Source organism: Spermophilus citellus (genome assembly GCF_964194105.1).
Source record: "Spermophilus citellus genome assembly, chromosome: 3".
Classification (NCBI taxonomy): domain Eukaryota; kingdom Metazoa; phylum Chordata; class Mammalia; order Rodentia; family Sciuridae; genus Spermophilus; species Spermophilus citellus.
Window position 1 is genome coordinate 14,118,295 of NC_138184.1, and position 24,971 is coordinate 14,143,265.

At 49.3% G+C, this 24,971-nt stretch overlaps 1 protein-coding gene across 4 annotated transcripts in view; it reads right to left on the bottom strand.

Moving 5' to 3' along the window:
* The window catches only part of BRD4 (bromodomain containing 4), an 85,698-nt gene that overhangs the window by 4,229 nt on the left and 56,498 nt on the right, over positions 1 to 24,971 (bottom strand). For all 4 annotated transcript variants that reach the window (XM_081283461.1, XM_081283459.1, XM_081283460.1 and 1 more), the window contains 11 exons: positions 24,718 to 24,853; positions 22,103 to 22,392; positions 21,174 to 21,536; positions 20,348 to 20,476; positions 14,519 to 14,728; positions 13,693 to 13,892; positions 13,009 to 13,304; positions 11,881 to 11,991; positions 2,456 to 2,508; positions 1,931 to 2,315; positions 830 to 1,417 (listed from right to left, as the gene is read on the bottom strand). In XM_081283461.1, coding sequence (XP_081139587.1) covers positions 830 to 1,417; positions 1,931 to 2,315; positions 2,456 to 2,508; positions 11,881 to 11,991; positions 13,009 to 13,304; positions 13,693 to 13,892; positions 14,519 to 14,728; positions 20,348 to 20,476; positions 21,174 to 21,536; positions 22,103 to 22,392; positions 24,718 to 24,853 — 2,761 coding nt within the window. The remainder of the gene's footprint in view (positions 1 to 829; positions 1,418 to 1,930; positions 2,316 to 2,455; positions 2,509 to 11,880; positions 11,992 to 13,008; positions 13,305 to 13,692; positions 13,893 to 14,518; positions 14,729 to 20,347; positions 20,477 to 21,173; positions 21,537 to 22,102; positions 22,393 to 24,717; positions 24,854 to 24,971) is intronic.

The following is a 24,971-nucleotide window of genomic DNA, read 5'->3' on the forward strand; positions in this document are numbered from 1 at the left end:
ACAGGGAAGCTTGGCCTGCTCTGGGCTGAGAACAGCCACAGCTGCACAGTGATGAAGCCCTACACCAGTTTTTCCCAGAGAGGACAGACAGCTGCTCTCAGATTAGGACACGGGCAATCCATTTGGCACCTGGAAGTTTTTGTTGGGTTTAGGAGCAGCCACAGCCCTGCTCTGCTCTGCTGCTCTATTTGTGGGCTGCACCTGGAGAGCCCCCAAGGCAGACTGTACAACCTACGCTGTCAGTCCAGGATCATTGCCCTGATCCTTAATGTTACCATATCATAAGATATAAGCTGGGACATGGCCAGAATATTTTGATTACCAGGTGGGCCTCACAGTGCTGAGAGCAGAGCCCCCCTGTTCCAAAACAGCACTCACAACCCAGACCTGCTCCTGGCTCTGCCTGAATCTCATTTCCATCTTGTTTACTAATTCAACTATTGCTTGTACCATAGTCACCTCCTCCAGGAAGCCTATTCTGAACTCCAAAGGTGGATTAGGTGCCTCCCTGGGGCTCCTGGATTCCCCACCTTGCAGGAGTTAAGGGTGCATTGCCATGTTCTTGACTGTGTGTTCTAAGAGAAGGAAGAAAGGAAGCCTTACTTTGAGCAATCTCAGTTTGCAAGACAGACAGACATCTAATAAAGACACTGTAGGAAGCACCAATGCTCCCTGGGTACAGCCCCTCTCTTCAACTGCCCCAAGCATTTGAAGCTCAGTTCTGAGCTCATTATAGTCTGGAACATAAGCTAACTCTTCCCCCCCACCCCAAGAATAAAACTCAGGCCCAATACTGGCCACCCCAGAGCCCAAGGGCAGGGGCACTTACCAGTTGAGTAGGGGTCTGACTTGTGGTGCCGGGGTGAAGGGTGATGCTGGATAACTTGTTGAGGTTTGGCAGGCTGGGCTGGGGGTGGCTGCTGGCCTGCGGGAGGGTGGGGCGGCTGCTGGCCCGGGGGTGGTGGAGGTTGCTGGATGTGGGCGGAGAACTGCATGGGTTGCAAGTGCACGGGTCGTGGTGGGGGCTGGTGCTGCTGCTGGGGTGGCGGCTGGGGCTGGGGTGGTGGTGGTGGTGGTGGCTGCTGCTGGAGCTGCTGTTGCACAGAGGGATGAGGTGGGGGGGGCAGGGGTGGAGGGGGCTGTGATTGCACCTTCACGGAAGGGAGTAGCGGCGTTGGGGGCTGCACCTTCTGCAGTTGCTGCAGATACAGCTGCATCTGCATGGAGGTGAGGGGTGGGGCAGATGGCTCTTCATCCTCCAGCAACACTTGGGGTGGCTGGGGCATAGGGGGCTGTGGGAGCAGGGGTGGCTGAGTCAGGGCAGGTGACACGGCAGGGGGCCGGGTGGGCTTGGGGGGGAGGGCAGCAGCTCGGTTGCTGGGCCGCGATGGCTGCTGGGGCAGTGCGTTGTGCAAAGCTGGAAGAACACAACATTGTGGCAGTGAGGTCAAAGAGCCCTGTGACCAAGGCTAGCCTTTCTGCTCTACGCTGACCCCATCTGAACTCTAGTGACCTCCTTTTGGCTTCTTATCAACTAGCACACTCTCCCCACCCTCTATAGCTGTGCTGTCCCCCCCCAACCCTTCTGCTGGCTGTTTTCACACAGCTTCCTTAGGACTCAGTACAGGCCTTGGTCACCTACTCACAGACCTTCACCAGTTTATCAGGATGGTGGTGGTCCTGTCCTACATTACCCACTCACTACATGCTCTCCAGGCTCCACAGGACTAACTTTTATCAGGATGTGTTCCTACATCCCCCAAATGTGAACTGCAGAGGGATCCCATCATTTTTCACCTAACACAATGCCTGGTCCCACAAAAATGAATCCGTATCTTCTGACCTGAGCAGCTGAAGCTAAGAAGTTGTCTGAAGTACCCAGTTATGGCAGGGTAGAACCCAGGTGGAAGGGGGCAGTGCCACCGCTCACCTGGAGGAGAGACCACGGCGTGCTGGTTGAGATGGGGCGGAGTGCTGTGCTCAGGTGGTTGGGGCAGGTGAGGGGGCAGCTCAGGCTGCGGCAGATGCAGGATGGGCTGTGTGAAGTGGCCGATGGGGTCGAAGACACTGCCCGGGAGCTGCGGCTCCAGAACTGGCACCGGGGCTGCGATGAAGGGTGGGGGTGACGACTTCATCACGGGGGCTGCCTGCTGTGGCATGGAGGGTGTGGGTGGTGGTGGTGGGGGTGGTTGCTGCTGCTGCTGCTGCTGTTGCTGTGGAGGTGGCGGTGGTGGGGGCTGCTGGGGAGGAGGGGGTGGCTGCTGGGACACAGGAGCTGGGGCCGGCTGCATCTGCTGATGGTGGTGGTGATGGTGCTGCAGGCAGACAGAAAGACATAGAGGTTGATATCAGGCAGGGACAACAGGCCCAGTCAGCCCCAAGGTGCCCCTGGGGCCGAAAACTGAGTGGCCTGCCAGCTCTCACCTAAGGGAGAGAACGACCCTGAGCCACATACCTTCTTCTGGTCCCTCCCGGGATGCCCCTTCTTTTTTGACTTCGGAACCATCTCTGCAGAGAAAAAAAAAGGTGGTAAGGCTCTGGGGGAGGTCATAAGCTGGCTTTGAATACAGAATAGGAAAAAAAGGGTGCAGGGCTTTGAGGGTATCTAGGTTGGTCCAGAATGGTCATTTTGGGAAAGGGAATGATGGGTGTCACCTATCCATCCACTTTTCCTAGTGGGGGCTATGCCTGAAAAAAGCCTCTCCTGCCAAGCTTGACCACCAGTGCCATTAAAGGATCATCTGCTGGCCACAATGGAAATTGAGCTAAAGAGTTCTTGCCCAAGGCCTTCCCTTATCCGTGTGTCATTTTCATTGTCCATGTGCTCTGGACCCCAACTGGCTGTTTTGGGATAACCTACTGTTGAAAATGATCCAATTCATTGAACAGCTGAGAAAAATGAGCTGAGAAGTTAAGGAGACTTGTTCAGGGTTACACAGCTAAAGTGTAGCAATCTGGGGCCTCTAATTGCATTGCCTTTTGAGACCCTCACCTTCCCATTGTCCCAGGGGAAGCAATGGCTGGGGTTGAGAGACCAGTGCTGTCATAGCCTGGTCGCAGAGCCACAGGATGAGTGAGGAAAGTACCATCAGTGGGAATGTAGAGAGGGTCCCCCCAGTGAGCACCTTTGGAGAGGAAAGGAAGCAAATTAGCCTCCACAGAAGGAACAAACAGGGCAGATGCCCATTGTCATGGCTATCAAAGGAGGAGGACACCAGCCTGCTTCCTCTTCCCTCAGGGGAGAAGTCCATTCTCTGGGGCAGAGCCAACATGTTTCAGAGAAGACAGCATGTACCCTAACTTCTCCGGGGCCATTGGCTTGGTATTGACACCGTGTAGACATTTCTGGGGTGTGCCTGCCTCCTTGACGCATCCTTTATGGCCTGTGCACTCACCTCTGCTCCTTTCCCAAAGGTTCATGCTAAAGAATGTTTACCAGCTGGATGCCTTCTCAACAGATGGTGTACAAGTTCCAGAGAAGGAAACCACCCCAGCCTGTGTTCCCAGGCTGGCAAGTAATATAGGTAGAATCTTTCAGATTCTTGTCATGGAGGCAAGAATCTCATACCTTGCACCTTTGCCTGGCTTCCCCTGAACTCCTTGCCAGGACGCCAAACCTTACTGCTGGTTTCAGAGGATGTATGCTTTGTCTAAATTGAGGCTACCTCTCTGCTCAGAGTTGTTTCTCGAGGGCTGTGCTAAGCTTTTGAGATGCATGACCTTGAGGTGCAGTGTGCCACCAAAGGGATGAGAAAAAACCTCATGCCTTGTAAAAGCTCACCACTCCATGGCAAAAGACAAGACATGGACACACACCTCAGCAGCTATAGACACATGTCCTCATACAAATGGTGAAGGCAGCAAGTGAGGACATCTAGGACATGGGAACCAAAGATGAGGTTCCAAACCCAAAAACCAGGATACAGGGCTCAGGACTCTAGGTTAGAGTAAAAATCTAGAGGGGTGTTCTTGTAGATGAGATATACAAAAGAGTGCAGTTTAGGTAAGCCTGCAGGGTCAAGGCAACATCTGTTTGCTGTGAGGCTGGAGGAACACTAGTTGGAGAGGCTAGATGCCTCTGGACCATAGGTGTGGTGAGGTTTGCAGAGCTCTGATGTCTTACGAGGCACAGGCCACTGAACCAAGGAATAGGAGGAGCAGTCCTGGACCTCTCCAGGATAAGCTCTTCTAGCACCTGTTCCAGTGCAAGGTGGTGGTGGGCCAGAGTAGCTATTCAAATGCTGGGCACACTTCTGAGGAAACTTGGCACAGAAAAGGGAAGTTAGGGAAAGAAGCGAGGTCACTATGTGAAGTCTGACCTAGAGAAGCCTTAGAAATATGTCCAGACACGGTCCAGTGGTGGAAAGGGGCTGAGTGGGGCCATGGTGGCAGTTGTCTAGTATCCTTGAACAAAGCATTCCTTTTTCCCTTACAGAAAGGAGGGGTAGTTGAGCAGAGGTCCACACAATCAGGCATGGGACCAAGTACAGCGGGCTCCTGGGGATTCTAAGGAGTGTCTTGGCTGCCTCGGAAAGCTCACAGGGAGTGTGTTCCAGGTTTGTCTCCTGAGACAAGGTGGAAGGCTGGACCCAGATGAGACTAAAGGAGCCAGTGGTGGGGCCAAGGAGAGATGGAGTGTGTTTTGGGACAGCCCTATTTGGCTCCCATAGCCTGGGCCTTGTGTTGGAGTTACCAGTAAGAAGACAAAACATGAAGTGCACAGCTTCACAACACACCAGCCCCAGACACCCCCACACAAAACTCTCTGGAAAGGGTTACATGGAGATGGCCTCAAGTACTGTGTGATCTTTATTCCATGACAATCTTCAACTCAACACAAATTTCATCTTTACATAGGATATTAATTGTACAAAGGAATAAAACGTTTTGTAAAATCTGATTAAAACACTGATTTCTCCCATCCCACCCCCCACCCAGCCCCACTTCAGCGAAGGAGACAAAAAGGAGGGTGCAGGACAGTGTGGGGTGGGGTAGAGAAGAGGAGCCCTCGCTAGCTCCCCAAAAGGACCCCAACTAGCCCTTGGCTGAATCCTTCTATTGCCTGGGAACAGGAAGCTGCCAACAAGGAAGAGTGTGTGGGTACTGTCCTCTCTGCTATTCCCCAGGCACTCAGCACAGGTGACAGCTTAAGTCTATAGAGCTCTCAAGCTCAATGGGCTCTGGATATGTTCTGCCAGATGGACGCCCCATAGGCAAGAAAGATGGGATGGAGAAGGACCAAGGAGGACCCAGCAGGAGAACTGGACTGTAGCTACAACCTGTATACACCTTGGTGGGGAGAGAAAAGGGGTGGCATGTGGCTGAGACACTGTGGGAATCCAGGCTGCCATTTGGTCCAAGACAGCAGAATCTTCCCAGAAAGATAATGCCAGCAGCTTCCCAAGTGTCCTGTGGGAATCTCTGGGCACAAAGCGCCCCATCCCAGCCAAGCCAAGTTCACTGGGAACACATAAGGCGCAGGCCAAAGGGCAGCTCAAAATAGTCTGTTTGGCAAATGGAGCTGACTGGAAGCCGGATGCCTGGAAAGGACTGGGAGTGGTTTAGGAACTCAGAAGTATCACTGCAGGGCCCTGGGAAATTTGGGGGAAGCTACGGCTAGACCCTGTGGCCACAGCAGGTCTGGAGCAGTGAGCAGCACAAGGACACAAGGAGCTGGGGAGGGCTGCCAGACTTCTCCAGGCAGGCACCCACAACCTGACAATAAATGGCACCTCCTCAATGTGCTTCCAGCTCCAGAAGGCAGACTCCAAGGCTCCAGGAGATGGCAGACCCTTAGGAAGTACACGTAAACTACACTTTTTAAAAAGAAGGGGAAAAAGAGCCCTCTAGAATGCAGATAAGAGTTTCTTAGGGAACGTTTCATGTTAGGCAGTATTTTTTGCTGAGATGCTGGTCTCATGACCAAAAAAGGGCTGGTATTTAATTTTAGAGCAAAAAAGCTATCTGGTGCCCCTGGAAGGGCTTGGATGATGTGACCACCCTCAAGTGCCCCAGCCCCAGTGCCTGTCATCATCATTTTAGGGGACTGGTAATGCCCCTCAAAAGATGGGCAGCAGGTGGCCCACAAGGGGCTGTGGTTGACGGCCTGAGTGACCCTCACCAAAAGCTCTGGAAATTACTTTCCTCTTGAGGAAAGAGGCCAAAGAAGTTGGGAAAATGCCCACCAGGCAACATAAACTTCTAGAAATAGAAATAATGGGGATGGAAGGAGGATTTCAGAAGGCTTCAGTCAGCTGTGGCTGGTGATAGCCTCCTAATCAAGCCAACCAGGATGGCCCCACTGAGTCTTCCAGGGCCCAGATGGCCTTGTCTCTGAAGCCCCCACTCCTTGTATGGGGAAGCTGGGGAGGTCAGAGTATTCTTTCTTATGCTAAATGAAATTCCTGGGCCAAAGTCACTTGAAGGCCTGAGAGGGAAGCATTTAGGGTCTGGAGTCTCAGAAAAAGGGGGAATGAAGAAAGAAAATATACTGTGATCAGGCTTTGCACATGGAGGAGCACCACATGTACACGTATATGGGGGGATTGTCATCACCCTCCAGGAGATGCTACCCACCCAAAGGACCCCAGATGATCAGGGAGGCTGGGCACGATAGCCAGGCAGTCTTTGCACAGGGAGGCCTGGGCGGCCGGCCAGGCAGGCAGCCTTCCCAAAGGCGGGATTAGGCGTGTGCTGCTGGACATGACTAATCCACCCCAGGGGACAGGCCCAGGGCTCTGAGGAATTCCATAACTTGATGGAGTCCTGTCCCTTTCACAGAAGAAAATGGACTTAAGCTATAGCTTGCTGGGAAGGAATCTGGAACTGAAGACCGTTTTATTAAGAGTCCGTGTCCAATGATTAGGCAGGACCTACATAGAGGAAGAGAGAAACCAGTGTGAGAGAAATGGTGTGGAATGTACCATCAAGTCACAAGAACAGAAGAACTGCAGACTGAGCCAGTCTTCTGTGCCCCAGTGGCTGACAGGGCACGAGAGAATGGTTCTGGAGACTAGGAACCCTGCCTAAGGCAGGAACAGACCCCACCTTTCCTTTAGAAGGGCCATGGATCCAGCATGTTCAGACCTCTCCAAAATTGCCCTGAGCTTATTCACACTTCTAGACAGAGCACCTGTTTCCACTAACAAGTTCCATATGTATCCCAACTGCCTGCCTGCTACATCTCCTTCACCATTACTAAGTTGTTCCCTTTCAATGTCAGAGACAGCTCTCCCTGTCCCACTAGCCAGTATGTTAAGCCCATCCGTCATCTGCTAACTCGAGTCTTCTTCTTTGGTGTGGCTAGAGAACCACCACCCCTGACAGGGGTGTGGAGTGCAGGACCTCCAGATGAGGGAGGCAAAGAGCAGAGCCTCATCTTTGCGTTCCTCTAGATCCCCAAAGCAAAAACAAACAAACAATAAATAAACCCCATGAATTATAAAGAAGACTCCATGACACTACTGAGGAAGGGGCTGGGGATGGAGAAGGACCAAGGAAGAAAGTCTTGTCCTTCCCTTCCTTTTCCAGGGCATCAAACATGGTTTCCAGATCAGGGAGGGGCACCAGGCAAGTCCACCCTTGCAGCAGAAGCAGAACAACCACACCTCTGCTGGAGTCCTGGATGCAACAACACACTGCTCCCTGGTCCTCAACGCATGCCTGGGAAAACCCCACCCACCATGGCCTCTCACTGTAGGCCACATTCCATAAGGATGGCCCTCAACCCAGTGAAGCCTTAAACTCCTCCAGCTGTAACTCGTGTGTGTGTGTGTGTGTGTGTGTGTGTGTGTGTGTGTGTATACAGTTGTCACATGGCTGTGCAGACCCCCAACCCCTACATGGACTTCACTCCTTTCCAAGGGCAAATGTCATACCCTGGGAGCAGGCAAGCCACGGCCTAGAGATATGACTGGAATGAGTCCCTCAAAGACTCTGGGGGCCAAGAAGCCCAGACTGGTTGTGTGGTTAAGAGTGTCCCATGGCCTCTCTCTGCACTTCCCAGCTCAAATCCTTCCAAAACATCCAACATTCCTTTTTACCCTGGAGCTAGTAAGAAACGCCCACATGCTCTCCAATCCTGGGAAAAGGAAATCAGGAGACTAAAATAGCTGCACTGTGTTCTGTTGTAACCATAAGACCAGGACAAAATCAGAGAAAATCTCCTCATATGTCCCGGAACCTCTGTCTTGGCACAGATAGGTGTGGGGGTGCTCCTGAAAGGGATGCAAACTGTGCGGCCACCACTGCCTACCAAGACCTGTGCACAGCATTTGAGAAGTGCCAGATGTCAGCAACATGATAAGTGAGATCTGGAGGAAAGTCCTAGGATATCCCATGCCTCATGCCAGGGAGACTGGATCCCAGTGCTGGTGAAAGCAAAGGGTGCAGCCCACTGGGAATAGCAATGAGAAGGGGAGAACCTACAATGTCTGCCTCCAGCCTGCCCAGGCCAGGTCTGCAGGTGCTCTAGAAGTGGGGGAAGGGGGACATCTGGGTACTAATCCTGCATAAGCCAACACTGAACATGTAGTTCTATACTAGAGCTAGACTGAAGTCCACTGAAAACCATACAACGCAAGTAATAGCTCAGTTCAGAGGAAGTGGTGGGACAGCACTGCATGCTGCTGGGCAGGGAACAAGAAAATACACAGTGGTTAGGATCCAGCTGGGAAAGCAGCCCCCACACTCTCATCTGGGCAGTATCCCTAAACTGCAACCTGGCCCCAGAGGTTCAGGATCCCAGCCCTGATCAGCCCGCAGCATTTTTGCATGGATGGCTGCCAGAAGAGGGCTCCATTTACCACCCTCTTCCAGAATGATTTAGCACCACTCTTCAGTTTCTTTGGAGATTCATGCCCTGGACCAAGTCAGAACTGATCCTTAATATAAGCAACAAAAATAGGCCCTTTCAAGAATTTCATTTCCAATCCACATGGAAACATAAGAACAAGAAGGGCAAAACAAGTTCCAAAAGACCAAGGAGAACTATCTTCAGCACCCCACTACCCTTTCCACTTCCCCCAAGGCAGAGCTGCCTGTATCCACCATAGAAAATGGGACTTCTCTGCTTCTTTGGGAATTAGGAAAGCAGATATTGGAGGAGCTGCCTACTGGCACCCCTATCCCACCACCAGGAAGAGTACAATGTTCTCTGTGGCATGGGGTGGCAGAAAGATGTGTTCATCGTTCACCATTGCCACATGTGTGCTCCCACTTTGGGAATCTGCTGTATAAACCACTTATAGTAGGTCCCTCCTGAGCAGAAGTGCCCAGTCAGCTCATGACAGAGCTTGCCAGTGCATATAGAAGGCAAAGAAAAAGCTATTGCTCCATCACCAGGCCTGCTTGCCAGCACTTAGAAGATAAAATGGAGCCAGGCAACACCCACGGTGGGGAGGACATTTGGGAAGAGAGGACAGCCCCCCTTGAGGCAGCTAAGGGAGTGGTTTGAGCCAGATGAAGGGAGCCCGAGAGCATGCAAGCCAGCAGTTCTACCACCGTAAATCTCACCCTCTATCCCGCCAGGACGGCCGTTCCCAGGACTCTCAAATTACTTGTTGCACAATCTTTCCACTTTCTTTAAAGGGGAAGTTAAAAAAAAAAAAAAAAAAAGGCAGCAATGGAGAGCTGCTGAAAATTGAGTTGTGGTATGGCCAGTAGCAGGAGTGGGGACAGGGCACTTGTGGGAGCCCAGGAGGGTTTCTGCCTAAAGCAAACATGGAGAAGAGGGCTGGAGGGGACCAGAAACAAAGTCCACAGTCAGAGACTTGCAATTAAGACATGATGATCACAGCCCCCTAAAATATAGCATCAGGCCAAAGCAGTCCCCCTGCACAATCCAGCCAAGTTGTTTTAGTGATTAGGTCCCCTGCCAGTTCAGCCTTTGGAGGTTTTCTTTTGGCTAGTGGGATCTTTAGAAGAAAACCTAAAAAACCCCTGGAAGGAGCAGCGTGGTAGAAAACGCAAAATGTGCAAAAAACCAGAGGAAAGGAAAACTGGAGGCTTGGCTGGCAGTGAAAGTGAAAAAGTCAGTGTCTACTAGGAATGCTAATTGGGATTAAGAATACAGCTATTCACCCTGTCAAGGGCAGGACGCCCCCTGACATTCTCCCACCCCCAGCCCAGGGCCAGACCTTTTTGGCAGATCAGGTGTACAGCACCCCCTGCAGGCTGATGGAATAAAAAAGTAAGGAGGGGGAGAAATAATACAAGTAATAAAAAAAGTTAGGTTGGTGTGTTAGGAAAAAACAGAAGGTGAAGAATGGCAACAAAGGAGGCCAACAATATGCCCCAGGCAGTATCTGCAGCCAGTGCTGAAGAAATGTAGAATAAAGGAGCCTTAGCAGATTGTATCTCATTTAGGCTGATAAAAATGAGGTAGTCTGGACTACAGGAGTCCTGGAGAAGCCCCAGCCCACCCCAAGTGCCTCTTTCCCCCAACCCCAGAACCCTTAAGCAGAGGTGGGCTCAGTCCATTTGACCCCATGTACACACACCTTGGAGCAACACAAATCCTCCCAACTGCTGCACAGAAGCCTTCACCTTCTTTGGAAATATTAGGCCATTATTTCTATGCATTCAATTTGTGGGGGTTAGCATTTATTTCAAATTAGATTAAAATTCTAACTGGGATAGGACTGTGGAAGAAATGCCAGGAACCTCCTGACTCAAATACATGTTTCCAGATGGATCTGTATACCCCAATCCACCTGGCAAAGCACACCTGGGACCCCATGGTTGGGTCCCAGGTGTTCGGCTGCTGATCTACTCAGCTGATGGGACTTGACCTTTCCAGGGGCAAGCTCACTTATATGATATATGCACCAGGCCTCCCAGCTTCCACGGCTCCTTCTCTACCTCTCCCTGAGGCCAGCCTGAGAACTTGCCCCCTGAGAATAATGAGAAAAATGCACACCTAGTGAAAGCAGGCTCCTTCCTACCTAAACTAGCTCCCAGCATTGCCACTTGCCTGCCCCTGCCCTCCAGCTCTAAAGCTGCTACACAGAAGGCGGGCTCTGATGGGGCACCAGTGCAGATCCACAGAACACAAGGAACTGTTAGAAGAGCAGGACATAGGTGTCCAGGTACATGCAGAGTGAGAGCAGAACAAAGAGCATTCTACACAGTAGTAAGCACACTCTGGAGAGGATTAAGTGCCCAGAGCCCAGACGACAACGGAATCAAAAGCAAACTGGCAATGCAGTCTGCCAGCTGCAGGTGGCTCAGCTCTCACCAGTCTGGCCAAGCACATTCTCTGCAATAAAGCACTGTATGCAACAGTGATGTGGGCAACATGTAGGGATGCAGTCTTCCCTGGGGCAAAAGGCTAGGCAGGGCCACACCAAGGTGATGGCATCATCTGGGCGCCAATACCCACAGTTCTGAAGACCTAGTCCCCTGCTTGTTACCCACCTGAGTTCTGCAGTGTCGGTGTTTTTTTTTTAGTATTTATTTTTTAGTTGTAGTAGGACACAAAGGTATTGTGTACACACACACACTCACACACACACATATATGTTATATATATATGTTGTAGATGGACACAATATCTTTGTTTATTTTTATGTGGTGCTGAGGACCGAACCCAGGGCCTCACACATACTAGGCTAGTGCTCTACTGCTGAGCCACCACCCCAGCCCCAGTGTCAATGGTTTTGACTACTAGTCCTTCCTAGCTTAGGCCTCAGGAGTGGGGGTGTGAGGGACACATACATAAAGAGAATGACCACTGCATCACAGGGTTACTCACCTCCCCTCAGGGAAAAAGTTAACAAGGGAGATGGACAGACAGAAGAGCCCATCAAGTTCGACAGACTGTTGCCTTTGGGTACTGGTGGGAGGGGTCTAACACAATGCTTTACAAAGGAGTCACCTAACCTGTTTCGGAGTCTTCGCTGTCAGAGGAGCTGGACTCGCTGGTGCTCTCTGACTCTGAGGACGAGAAGCCCTTCATCTTGGAGGAGCCAGCAATCACATCAACTTTCTCAGCTGCAATTCAAACAACAGACACTGTGTCAGGTAAGACCCCTACCCAGGAGGCTACTGTTAGCTATGGCATATCCAAAATGCCAGAGGAAGGACAAGTGGGAAGCCTGTGCCTCATGGGTCTGAGCGCAGTACCTACCAGCTGCCACTGTGGTCCCACATTTCCTGCTAGTAACCACTACACACAGGCTTGTGCTGGAATTTCAAGGCCCTATCGATTTCTTAGAAAATCCTTTGGAGGGTTTCTCAGGGATCTGGGGACAAGTCAGAGAGCAACTGTGAAGTACCGCTGGCCTTGGGGCTTCCCTAAGTTACCCTTCTGGCAGAGGGTGAAAAGGACCTGTAAGAGACATGATGCCAGAGACAAAGCAAGACAAGGGAAGAACCCCAGTGGTCTCCTAGAGCTCTCATCTAGTACACGAATGGAGGCCCAGGTGGATATTATAATACAGTGCACTTGAAGAGGAGCCAGCCTGGGCTAGGAATATAAAGACTGTAAGCAAAAATGCTCCAACACAGATCCCAAGTACTATGGTCTCAAGGGAAAACTTATGCGCCAAGGTGAGGCATACACAACTTGAAAAACATGCCTGGAGAGAGGCTCACATCTCTACTAGAGAAGGACAGAGCTTGGCTCAGTTCTGACATAATGTCAGTACACAGATCCCTGGGACATGGCAGGCCTGTCTTTCCTCCTGGCCTTGCTCTACCCTGGCTCCAGAGGTAGGAGGTAACTTTTGGGGGCTGAGTGATAGGTAGCTAAGGATGGAAACAGCTGCAGCTAAGAGTAAGGCTCAAAAGAGAGGTACAGGTGGGCTGCAGACAGCCATCAGCCAGAGGATCTAGAAGGCTCTGATAGGTGAAGCATAAATGCCATAACCTTTCATAGGTTTTTGTGTTGAGGACATCGATTTTACAATAGGAAAAGAAGGATACAGAGGGAGAAAGGAGAGTCAGAAGGGAAAATTAACTGAGGGTGTCCATGAGAAGGACCCCCATATCCAGAGGGCCCAAGTGCACCTTGAGGTTTCCTTTTCTTCCGCAAACAGGAGGTGACGTAGCGCTCCAATTCGCGCAGTGTGGACGGCTTCAGAGTTTCAAAGTCAATCTCAATCTCATCGGGATTGGAGTTCTTCAGTGAAGGCTCCCGTGACTGAATGATGTGCACCACGCGGCCCAGCTTCTCACCGGGGAGCTTGTTGATATCCAGGCTGAGCTGTCGCTTCTCCTCATATGACATGGGTTTGCATTTGTCCTCTTCCTCTGACTCATATGTGGGAGGGGGCTTGCTCTTCATGGGTGCTGGCTCCTTCTTGCTATGAAGGGACGATGCAGACACCGTCAAGAACAGGTCTCCTGAGGAAGCCAGGCACTCATTCCTCCATGTATATGGGGGCAGGGGGCTTCCCACACCCCACCCAGCTGGTCTTCACAAGAAATAGGCTTGAGAAATTCATTCCCTGGGAATACCTAGTAAAAACTGACCAAGGGATGCACAAGCTGGGATGTGGCTGCATCCTTGGTGTCTACACCATACTATCCTCTCTTGCAAAACACAGAGAGCTCCAAAGACTCATCCCAGAGAAAAGGGAACAGAGAACAACTAAATGTTGCTGCAAGTGAGTGTCTGCCGGCCTGTCCCACCTCACCATGAGTGTGTTGGACACAGGGTCCCCACCCAGAGTAGACTTGGGAAGCACAGACCTTGCACTGCTGTTGCTGCTGTTGTTTTTCTTCGTCTTTTTGGGAGGAAGTTCCTTGGCTTTGCTTTTCTTATTCTCCTCCACTTCCTCTTTCTTTTTGTGCTTTTCCTTTTTCTTTTCCTTCTTGTCTTTCTCCTTTTTCTTTGGTTTGTTCTGCTGGGGCTGCGAGAGGGCTGCAAGTTGTTCGTGCACGGCTTTGAGCTGTAGAGCAGACAGGCAAGATTTATACCCAGGGCTGAGATCTCCTTTTTATAACCCACACCCCGGGCATCAAACTATATGGTACAAGGACGCCATGGGGCCCCAAGAATCAGGATATGGCACAGCAGGAAGCAGAGGTAGGGCTGGCCCTCAGTCTAGTGACCTGCCTCAATAATCAGATCCCAAAGTTCCCATGCTCACCCATTCCCCAAATTCCAAAGTATGCCAGGGTCCTCCTCAGGGGAGGAGTTGTCCAAGCCGGCCCTTGGCTATCCTGGTCCTGAGATGCTAACAAGGAGGATTCCTCAGAGGTTGGGCAAGAGTGTACAGATACATCAAGCACTAAGGACCCAATGACTAGCTTGGAGGGAGGGGGCAAGCACACAGCCAGCCCCAGGAGAGATGGATATCCTGGCATGGCCTCCTCCTTCCAGACATGGAAAGGACACAGAAGCCTCATCTTTACCCAGAAAAATGAGCCCCCCTCCCCCAATACTACGTGTGTGATCAACACATACTTGATCTAGCAGATGGGAAAGGCCATAAGGGAACAAGCGGGAATGGACAGTCACGGACATCTCTCAGAAACCTCTAGGTCCATGGCCTCTGAAGGCTGGTATCCTCACCTGCTCCTGGAGCTCAGCCAGCCGCTGGGCTCGCTCTTCCTCAGAGTCGTCAGTGGAACTGTCACTGTCCGAGGAGCTATCACTGCTGCTGTCACTGGATGAGGGTGGGGCCACCACCTTGGTGGGGGGTGGCACTGCTGGGGAGGACACAGCCACCACTGGCTCCTCAGGCTCATCTGGCATCTTGGCAAAGCGCATTTCAAATACATCCTGGGGAGGGAAGCCATGCCCGCAAGGGTCACCTTGATCTTACTGGCTACTGGGGTCAACTCAATGGGGAAGTAAGCAAGAGGGTAAAAGAAGGATGCAAGGATGAGGACCCCTGTCTGCTACTAACATGGGTGGTGAGGAGCTGGCTCATGCCCTCTGGCTCAGGTCATTCAACACTCCTTTCTCAAATCTCACTAACTCATTAGTAGGGCCAAGTCCTAACATGGCTGGTACTCACTGAACAGGGTACACGATGACTCAGGTCCAGCTCACTGAGAACATTAGTTTGAGGGTGCTTGAAAAATGCTGGACTCAAGGCAAAACCCTAAGAAATAGTGCCCTGAGGCTGCTGACTGCCATCAGATCTATGATTCCCAGAGCAGGAGGCTCTGCCAGCCTTTGATTCCACAGGAAGCAATAAGAATTGCCATTACAGAGAACCTTGCAGGCAAAGGGAAGAGTATATGCAAAGACCACAAGATGGGAGTGTGCCTGGCAGAGTGCAAGGCCATATGCTTGAGTTTATATCCCCATTCTTCACATTAGTAGGGCCAAGTTCCTGGCTGAGACAGCTTCAGTGTACATAAGGCAGAGGTATGGGTGTACTGAAGAAAGGCTCAGTCACCTTGTGAGGTGCAAGTGACCTGAGCAGAGGCCATGGAGATGACTAGACATAGGAATTCATTCCAAGAGACCCTAAGATCTCCTGACTCCAAGATTCAAAAGTCATATAGAACTATGTGAAGTTTTAGAGCTCAGAGAACAGGAGCCTCATCTGGGGTTCCAAGGGTAAGGACATGCAAACCAGCTGGCAGGTTCCCCCCTGTATTCTGATGACTCCACCATCAATCCAGTGATTGCTCTGGACAAAAGTCGAAGGAACAGATTTCCTGGTAGGATTTTTTGTTGTTTATGGTGCTGGGAATAGAATCCAGGCTTCACACATGCTAGGCAAGTTTTCTACCAGATAGCCACTCCCAGACCTCCTAGCAGGACTCTGAGACATGCTTTAATCACAGAACAAAGTAATCAATGCAGCAATACATACAACAAAAGGTACCTTCCCTAAGTGTGTGTTCATGCTTCAGAGAGCAGTGCGTAGGGCCAAGCACAGAGGCTGCTGTTCCAACTCAGTGCACACTTGCTGAAGCCTGCCCTAGGACTCCCTCTTGAAGGATCAAGAAACACACTCTGAGGTTTCCTCTTCCAGGGAGCTAGAGTGTCTTCTATAACAAACATGTCACTTCCCTCCCCTTCAGGCCACCCAGTGCACAGCTTCTTCCAGTAGGGCCCTACCTGGGATTCTGTGGTGTGTTCAGTGGTTTGGCTGATGAAGTACTAGAAGAGCAATAACTTTCTAATCTATTCAGAAATAAATTCTTGAGTAGGCCTAAGGACAAGGACAAGGACAAAGATACAAAAGAGATGACTACAGCCTGTTGAGGAGAAGAAACCGGGCAGGAAGAAGGAGTTTCATAACAGAGAAGGCCCCCAATGGGGCAGCATGCAAGATCCTTAAGCCCCACAGCACCCGGTCACGTGCCAGGAGAGCTGCTACCCCAACTCCAACCCACCAGAGCATCTTAGATGTGGATAGGCTCAGGTCCCATAAAGGGCAGCTAGGGCCACAAGATCCTAGAAGAGTCAGGCCTTCAGGAAAGAAGCAGAGGGAAGGATAGTGTTTCTGAGACATGTCAGGATATCAGGACATCACAAAAGGTGGTAACCAACTCTCCTCAGGTCAGAAGGCCTAGAGTGAAAGTTGCTTCAGGTCACTTGTCTGTATATGCAGTCTCTCTGGGCTGGCTTTGAGATAGCATTACCCTTGCCACAAGGACACCTCTGTTCCTCCGCCCTAGACTGTGGTTATTTTGGACAATGGGGATGAAGGTGGGAGGCACTCACTTTGAGGCTTCCTCATACTCCTTTGAGTATGTCTTATCCAAAGCCAAGACCAAACAACAAGAAGCAAGCTGGGATAAGAAACTAACATCAGGCAGGGCTGGAACTGTCCTGGTTGTGTCCAGCTGTCAAGGTGGGCCCAGGTCTCTACCTGGCGTCCCATATCTCCCAACTCCCTCCTCTATGGGTATGGGTCATATGTGTTTCTCAGCTTTAGCATGCCCCGCTAATTTCAAAGCCAAATATCTCTTCTTGTTAGAAATCCTGACCCAGGGTCACATACCACAGGCTGCAACTGATCCACAGGGGAAGCACACTCCTCCCTTTAATGAGACAGACATGCTCAGGTGCTAGAAGACCATAGTGCCTCAAGACTCCCAGATGAACCAGATCTGGAGCCAAGAGTTGGAGCTACAGGACACAGGAAGTTGGAGGCTCACTAGGTGCCAGGTGCTAGGGATGCAGCTGTGTGTGTAAGATATAAAGACACCGGGCTGAGGTTGTAGCTCTGAGGTAGAGCGCTCACCTAGCCTGCATGAGGCACTTGGTTCGATTCTCAGCACCACATTAAAAAATAAAATAAAATAAAAGTATTGTCCACCAACAACTAAAAAATAAATATTAAAATAAAGATATAAAGACACATGTACACCTATCTCAAAACCATTTCCTGCCTCTGGGATACACTTCAGGCAGCACAATGTACTTTTCATTTACTTTTTCTCACTGCGATAAAACACCTGTGTATCACCTTGAATTTGTGATTTTTTTCTTCTGCAAATAAATCTCTGGTGATAGCCACATGGACTGCAATCACTACCAAACTTTCTAAATTACTCTTATATAACAGAACAGAGAGTAGAAGGCAGGGCCAGCAGCAGCTCTGGATGTATGGATGGCCTTCAGCCCACGCCTCCTTTAGGCTCCAGAGGAAATTCTTAAGTCTAGAAGCCACTGGCCATCTTTGTGACTGTGGCTGCCAGACTGGTAGATACAAATTTTCTTTAGTGGCTGAAGGAGGAAAATGAAATAGATTCTTAAAACATGCCGCTGGGCGCAATGGTGCACAACTGTGATCCCAGTGGCTCGGGAGACTGAGACAGAGGATCACGAGTTCAATGCCAGCCTCAGCAAAAGTGAGGTGCTAAGCAACTCAGTGAGACCCTGTTTCTAAATAAAATATAAAGTAGGGCTGGGGATGTGGCTCAGTGGTCTAGTACTCCTGAATACAATCCCTGGTACACCACTCCCAACACAAAAAAAAACCCAAATCCAAGCTGATATCGAAGAACTTAAGGCTACCTGTCTCCTGGCAGGGACAGATGGCACTATTTTCAGAGGCAAGCATCTCAATGGCAGTACTACAGGTTAAAAAACTGCATGTCTAAACAGGTTCAACCCTTCCGAAAAGGATAGATACTGGAGACTGAATACAGGGGTATTTAACCACTGAGCCACATGCCCAGGCCTTTTTTGTATTTCATTTAGAGACAGTGCCTCAGTGAGTTGCTGAGGCTGGTTTTGAATCCGCAATTCTCCTGCTTTAGCTCCCCTGAGCCGCTGTATTACAGAAGTGCATCACCATGCCTTAAAACCCCTAAAACTTTTTTTTTTTTTTTTTTTTTTTTTGGGAAAAGCAGAAATTGTGAAGAGAAAGCAGCTCTACAGTTTGAGCTGAGGATAGGGAAAAAGATACAGAAATTAGGAAAAGAGAGCTAGAACATATTAGAGGATGCTTTCTTTTTCTTCCCTTTCCCTAACAAAGTGGCTCAAAACAGCACCCTCCAGGGCTGGCAGAGAACTTGTTTGGGTTCTGCTGTATTCATAAGGATAAAGAAAGGGCACAACTATCTAACATGGGTAAAAGCTAACAGTTTTCTCAAGAGAATAGGGAGTGAAGGAGGGAAGCATTTAAGACACAAATCTGTAGCCATCACTGCCACCAGGTGGTCCTGTATAAGAATTGAAGTAAAATTAGAAAGCCTGAACTCTTTCTTCAAGAATGGGACATGTGGGGCTGGGGATGTGGCTCAAGCGGTAGCGCGCTCGCCTGGCATGCGTGCGGCCCGGGTTCGATCCTCAGCACCACATACAAACAAAGATGTTGTGTCCGCCGAAAACTGAAAAATAAATATTGATATTGAAATTAAAAAAAAAAAAAGAATGGGACATGTGAGTTGGGTTGTGGCTCAGTGGTACAGCGCTCGCTCGCCTTATATGTGTGAAGCCCTGGGTTCGAGCCTCAGCACCACATTAAAAAAATTGACTTATTTAATCATGTCCATCTATCTACAACGAAAAAAAAAAAAAAGAATGGGGCATGTAAACACTAAGGGGCAAAGGGGCAGTCGTCTTTATGAACATGGGTAGCACTACATGAAAAGGGAGCACAACCCTGCCAAATTCAGGAAAAATAAAACCAAGAAACAAGTCCTAAATATAAAAACCTTTAAATCTGAGCATGCATTTGAGTAATAAGGCCAGATCCACATTAGCAAGAGCAAGCTCACCTGGCCCTACAAGGAAGTGTTTTATTTCTTATGCCAGAATTTGAGAATATATCCTCTAAACTAAAGACAGCCCCTGACCAGATACAGGCTGAATGACAGAACCAGGATGGGGCTACATAACAATGGAGAAGAAGGAAGACACTATGGTATGAGTCTGGGACAGTGTACGGAACTGGTAGAACTGAAAGGTGGGCAAGTGGGACTCAGGTAACCTCTGTGTAGCACAAACTCACAAGTCACCAAAAGCTTACCAAGTCCTCAATTTCAGAAGAACTCTGTTTATACAGATGGCTGTATAAACCAGGCGGGAGAAAGCTTTGAGACCCACAACCAGTAAACCTGTATCTTGAGATAACAGGTGGTTTAGCCCTAAGCCTGCTAGGAAATCTGAAAACAGAAACAACCTATGGCCCTGGGAAGATAAATTCCCTAAGAGTTTCAAAAAGCAGGTTATAAATAAGCATTAAATAATGATTTTATTCTTTAAAAAGCTTTTTTTTTTTTTTTGGTGTGCATGTGTGCATGAGCGGGCCCAGGGCCCTGTACATGTTAGGACAGCACCCTATCACTGAACCACATCCCCAGCCCTGTATCTCCAAAATTCTTATTACCCAAAGATAATCAGGTATCTACTTCCAAGTACTTAATTTTTCTTTCTTTAAAATAAAGAAAAGCAGAATCAGTTTATACATTTATGCTAAAATATCCCCCATGTGTGAATTTTACTACCCAGGACTTAACCCGAAGGACAGGGTCCTCGGACTCCTCCCTTTAGAGAACTATGGTCATGTGGAACATCAAGAAAGAGGCATTCTGCAGTCAAAAGGCAAACAAAGCCTTTCAAGGCTTTGGTGAAGAAACCCAGGTGAGCAGTTAACTTGGCTCACAAGTGCAATGAATTGTTTACCTGGCAAGAGTGTCTCCTGCTGACTTCAGAAAAGTCTATTTTAAAGAGGAGTCTGGGCCATGCACAGCACATACACCTTTGTGGCCAAGGGCATCAGAATGTAGGTGGAGGGTAAGGAGGGGGCTTTCAATGGAGCACCCACCCCCCCAAAACCAGCCATCCTGCTTCAATAACCAACTTTAATGCATGCATTAGTTTGAGTTGAATCAACACTTCCAACTATGTGGCATTATCAAAGTAATTGAAATTAAATCTGCTAATATTCCTAAGAGATTTGACCCCTTCTCCCCAAAGCCTCACCTGGAGCTTTCGGGCCATGGCTACCACCTCATGGTCAGGAGGGTTGTACTTGTAGCAGTTGGAAAACATCAATCGGACATCGGCACCAAATTCCTGAGCATCTCGGTACTCACGGGACTCTAATTTAGACTAGAAAAACAAGACAGGTTCCATTTAGCCTTGTCTGCCTGTGTTTTTATGGGGAGGTAGCCACTGAATGTGGTAGCAGCAAAAGCTGCTTAAGAAGCAGGTTGGCTTCTTAGTGGCTCTTGGTTTAAATCAGGCCCAGGTGGTGGTGGTGATGGAAGGGAGAAGCTATTGCCCCAGTTCTCAGCATCAGATGCCCAAGGAGACACTCAAAAGCAAGTCTCTGGGCAGAGAATTTCCCAGCTTAACAAATCAAGTTCACCTGGGTTGTCACTGTGACTGGCTAAAGGGCAAGAGACAGAATCCCAGGAGGCAAAAGTTATGCCAGAATTGAAGAAGGGAAGATGAAAGGAGGGCTGCATCCAGTTCAGATTTTTGCATATACTTTTTCTCCCACAGAGGAGACAGCAAGGTCCTCTCTATCACAGAGAGCCTGGCAAAATCACCAATCCCCAAGTTCTTCTGGAACATCTACCAAGGCATTGGAGGACACATCTCAGTTCTCCTGATAAGGGGAATGGGGCAGCACCACTGCTTGCAACCAAAATAGCCAAGCACATTGTCTCAGTGCACATCCCCCAACTCCCAGCAGGTGGCACCAGGTTTCTTTGGGCAGCTGGGAAAGTACATAGCTACACAGTTTGTGGAAGCTGAAGGCCAGGGTCTGGTCTAGGAGGAAAGCTGGGGAGGGAGGGCTCACCTTGATTGTGCTCATGTCCATAGGGTGTTTGATGATGTCACAGTAGTCGTGCAGGCCCAGAGCCTCCACATCCACAGGCTTATAGAAAGGCCAGGCGTAGGCAGCATGCTTCTTGGCGAACATCTCCTTGAGGATGCCACTGCAGCACTTGAGCTGCTCCGATACCTTGCTGCTCTTTTCTGGCACTGGGTGCTGCTGCGAGTCTGGCACATCCTTCTTTGGGGGCTTCACAGGCCGGCTGCTCTCCCGCCGGGGGCCCAGCTTGGTGATCTTGGGTTCTGGGGCCAGTGAGGGTGGCTCATGAATGGAGTCAATGGTGGTGGGAGTGGTGGTATCCGCTTTCCTCTTCACCCCCTTCTTTGTCTGCCAGAAGTATAGGTGTAAAAGGCTCGGTCAAACATGGCAGCCAGTACAGCCACTCCTCGGATCTCCCCTAAACCAGGCCCTATACAGGGTCTCAACACTCTCAGTGATTGGGCTCAAAGGTAATTGGGCAGGCAAAAGATTGAGGACAGGGAGATCCTGTCCTATCACTCTGCTTTGTAGCTAGGATGGGAAAAGACGGTGATAGGAGAAAGTACACAACTGAGTGCAGGATTCAGGTCAAAGAAGCCTAATAAAGCCCTTTCCTACAAAATGCTAGAGACCTTTCCCACAGTAGGCACAACTATTCAGATGACACCTACAAACATGCAGTCTAAATTAGAGACAGAGGAAAGGGGAAGGTATCCACTGGGGAATGTAATATGATTATGAATCTTTGAGTCATCAGGATATTTGCTTTTGGGATGCAATTTATACATAGTGAGATGACCCAGTCAGTGCCTAGGACAGGTTCTGCACAAACCATTAGAAAGGACAGGACTACTTGTCTCCTGTAAGACCCCATTCCTTGGTGGCAGCAACTGGCCGGTACTCTAGATGCTCACCTTCACAGGCTGTGGGGTGGCTGCGATGATGGGTGGATGGTTCTGCACAGGCTGTGGGGCTGGAGCAGCTGGGGGTGGTGGCTGAGGTGGCACTGGTGGGGGTGTCTGCAGTGGCTGGGGAGGCACCACCGTCATAACAGGGGTCTGAACGATGAGGTCTGGGGTGACAGCAGGGAACGGATGAGGTGTGGCCTGCACAGGTGGAGGGTTCTGCTGAGGGGTCTGGGTCTGCGGAGGAGTTGATGCTTGAGTTGTGTTTGGTACCGTGGAGACGCCAGGTTTTGCTGTCCCTACCAATAATAAAAAGGACAGGAAGTTAGAAGCTGTACTAAACACACTGGCTGACTTTGCCAGGATACTAGCACACAAATACATGGTGCATTTGTCCCAGAGACAATGTCTCCCATACGCCAAATGCCACCGTACCAACCCATTCATAAGCCCCAGGCCTGGAGAGCACCACAATTTCTGGGGCATCGTGACCATAACTCCCCATTTAGGCACAAATGTTACTTCAAAGATGGGATAAAGGAACAGGAAATTCATGCTAAATGTTAGCATAAGGATTATAAATGGACATCAGAGAAATGCTCCTTAGAGCATTCAGACAAAGCTGACCTCATTCCCTAAAGTACTGCCTTTAGGTGTTCCTGGCAGATGCCAGCAGCAACCACCTTCACCAAGGTTTCTGTAAACTGGCACAACCCCATCTCTTGGCATCACTGGGTTCAGTGGACAGCTGCTGGGCTATTTTTTTTTTTTTTTTTGACTACCTCAGGCTGCATCCCTTCAGCTGTGTGGATGGGCGGGAAAACAAACTAGTCACACAGCATACCCAACCAGCTCCAAAAACAAGGGGTTATGACCGGAGCTCTAACATGAGCAAGTGGACCATGAAATCTGAACCTGGGAGTACGATCTGGATTTCCACATCCTTTGCATGCACACTGGCTGCTATGCAAAGGAATACAAATGACAAATGCTCTGTAAAAGCAGCCTTCATCTCTAGGCTGTCTAGGCTCCCTGTGAAGAGCAAGGGGGAGGTTCTGTGGTTCTGTGAGTTTCCCAATTCTCCTTCCCCAGACACTACATTTGGCCTTCTCCCCAAATTGGAACAGAGAGCAAGGAATAGGCTCCTCATGTTAAGAAAAAGGAAGAGCCAAAAGGTGTTCAGCAAGACTGGTTTTCCTTAGTTACTTCAGGTACTGCAGGGGACTCAGCTGACCACTGTGCCACTTCAGAAGAGGATGGAAAACCAGGCTAAAGATTCCTCCTTAAGAAAAGCACAAGAGGGCTGGGGATGTGGCTCAAGCGGTAGCGCGCTCGCCTGGCATGTGTGCGGCCCGGGTTCGATCCTCAGCACCACATACCAACAAAGATGCTGTGTCCGCCGAGAACTAAAAAATAAATATTAAAAATTCTCTCTCTCTCTCTCTCTCTCTCCTCTCTCACTCTCTTTAAAAAAAAAAAAGAAAGAGGGCTGGGGATGTGGCTCAAGCGGTAGCGCGCTCGCCTGGCATGCGTGCGGCCCGGGTTCGATCCTCAGCACCACATACCAACAAAGATGTTGTGTCCGCCGAGAACTAAAAAATAAATATTAAAAATTCTCTCTCTCTCTCTCTCTCTCTCTCTCTCTCTCTCTCTCTCCTCTCTCACTCTCTAAAAAAAAATAAATAAATAAATAAAAATAAAATTATAAAATCCTTAAAAAAAAAAAAAAAAAGAAAGAAAGAAAGAAAGAAAGAAAGAAAGAAAGAAAGAAAGAAAGAAAAGCACAAGAAGGATACCCAGGACTGCCTCAAAAACGTTGTTCTTCTGCAGCACAGAGCCACAAAGGACAAGATGAAGGAAGCAGTTAAGATATTTTCTTAGTCAAAAACATTTCTTTTGAATGGGTAGCTAACCTCTGGAAACCTGTGTCAATTGGGGTGTGTATGGGGGAAGACACGACAGGACATGCAGAGATACACAAGAAGGGCAATAACTGACTTCAGATGACTAAGCATCAAAGACAGGCATGGCTGTGACACAAGTGCATTAGGGTAATTCAGATAACAAACCTCAAGACTTTAGGACAGAGACACGGGCTAAAACTGCTTCTGGATGAATTAAATAAAAAATAAGGGGATGGGGATGTGGCTCAAGTGGTAGTGCGCTTGCCTGGCATGTGTGTGGCCCGGGTTCGATCCTCAGCACCACATACAAAGATGTTGTGTCCGCCGAAAACTAAAAAATAAATATTAAAAAAAAAAATTCTCTCTCTCAAAAAAATAAAATAAAATAAAATGGAAAGGTAAAAACATCTATAGAACTAGTAAGATGAGAGTTCAAACAATGTCTAAGTGGTTGAAAAAGCTGTGCTGTCTTTTTGATCTAAGTAAATCAACCATCTTCTACAAGGCAGGGCCCAACAATGGCTACTTTGGGGAGGTCACAAGGTCATGGGATCCTGTGGAGGAGATCCAGTACTGAAATTAACCCCACAGAGTTCAAAATAGCATCACTTTGGTGTATGCTGTCACCATCTACTTCCTCACAACCCCAAGTCCTCTATTAAAATTGGAAAAGGATCAAATAGAAACAAAGCCAATTTGTTTGCTTTTTCAGTACTTTACCTGCTTCTTTTCTCCCACGTCCTCTTCCTTTTGCCTGGACTATCATGATCTCAGTTTCTTCTGTGGGCAGTTCATTGATTTTTTGCAAGAAGAGCTTCTCCAGAGCTTCTGCCATTAAGACGATGTCATCTCCAGGCTGGATGAGGAGAGACACAGGTAGTGCTGGAAGCCCTCCCCTTCCCACCTCTATGGATGGGCCACCTAGGGCCACCCCTTACCCCAGTGCATAAAGCATTATATTCAGGCTCCTTCTC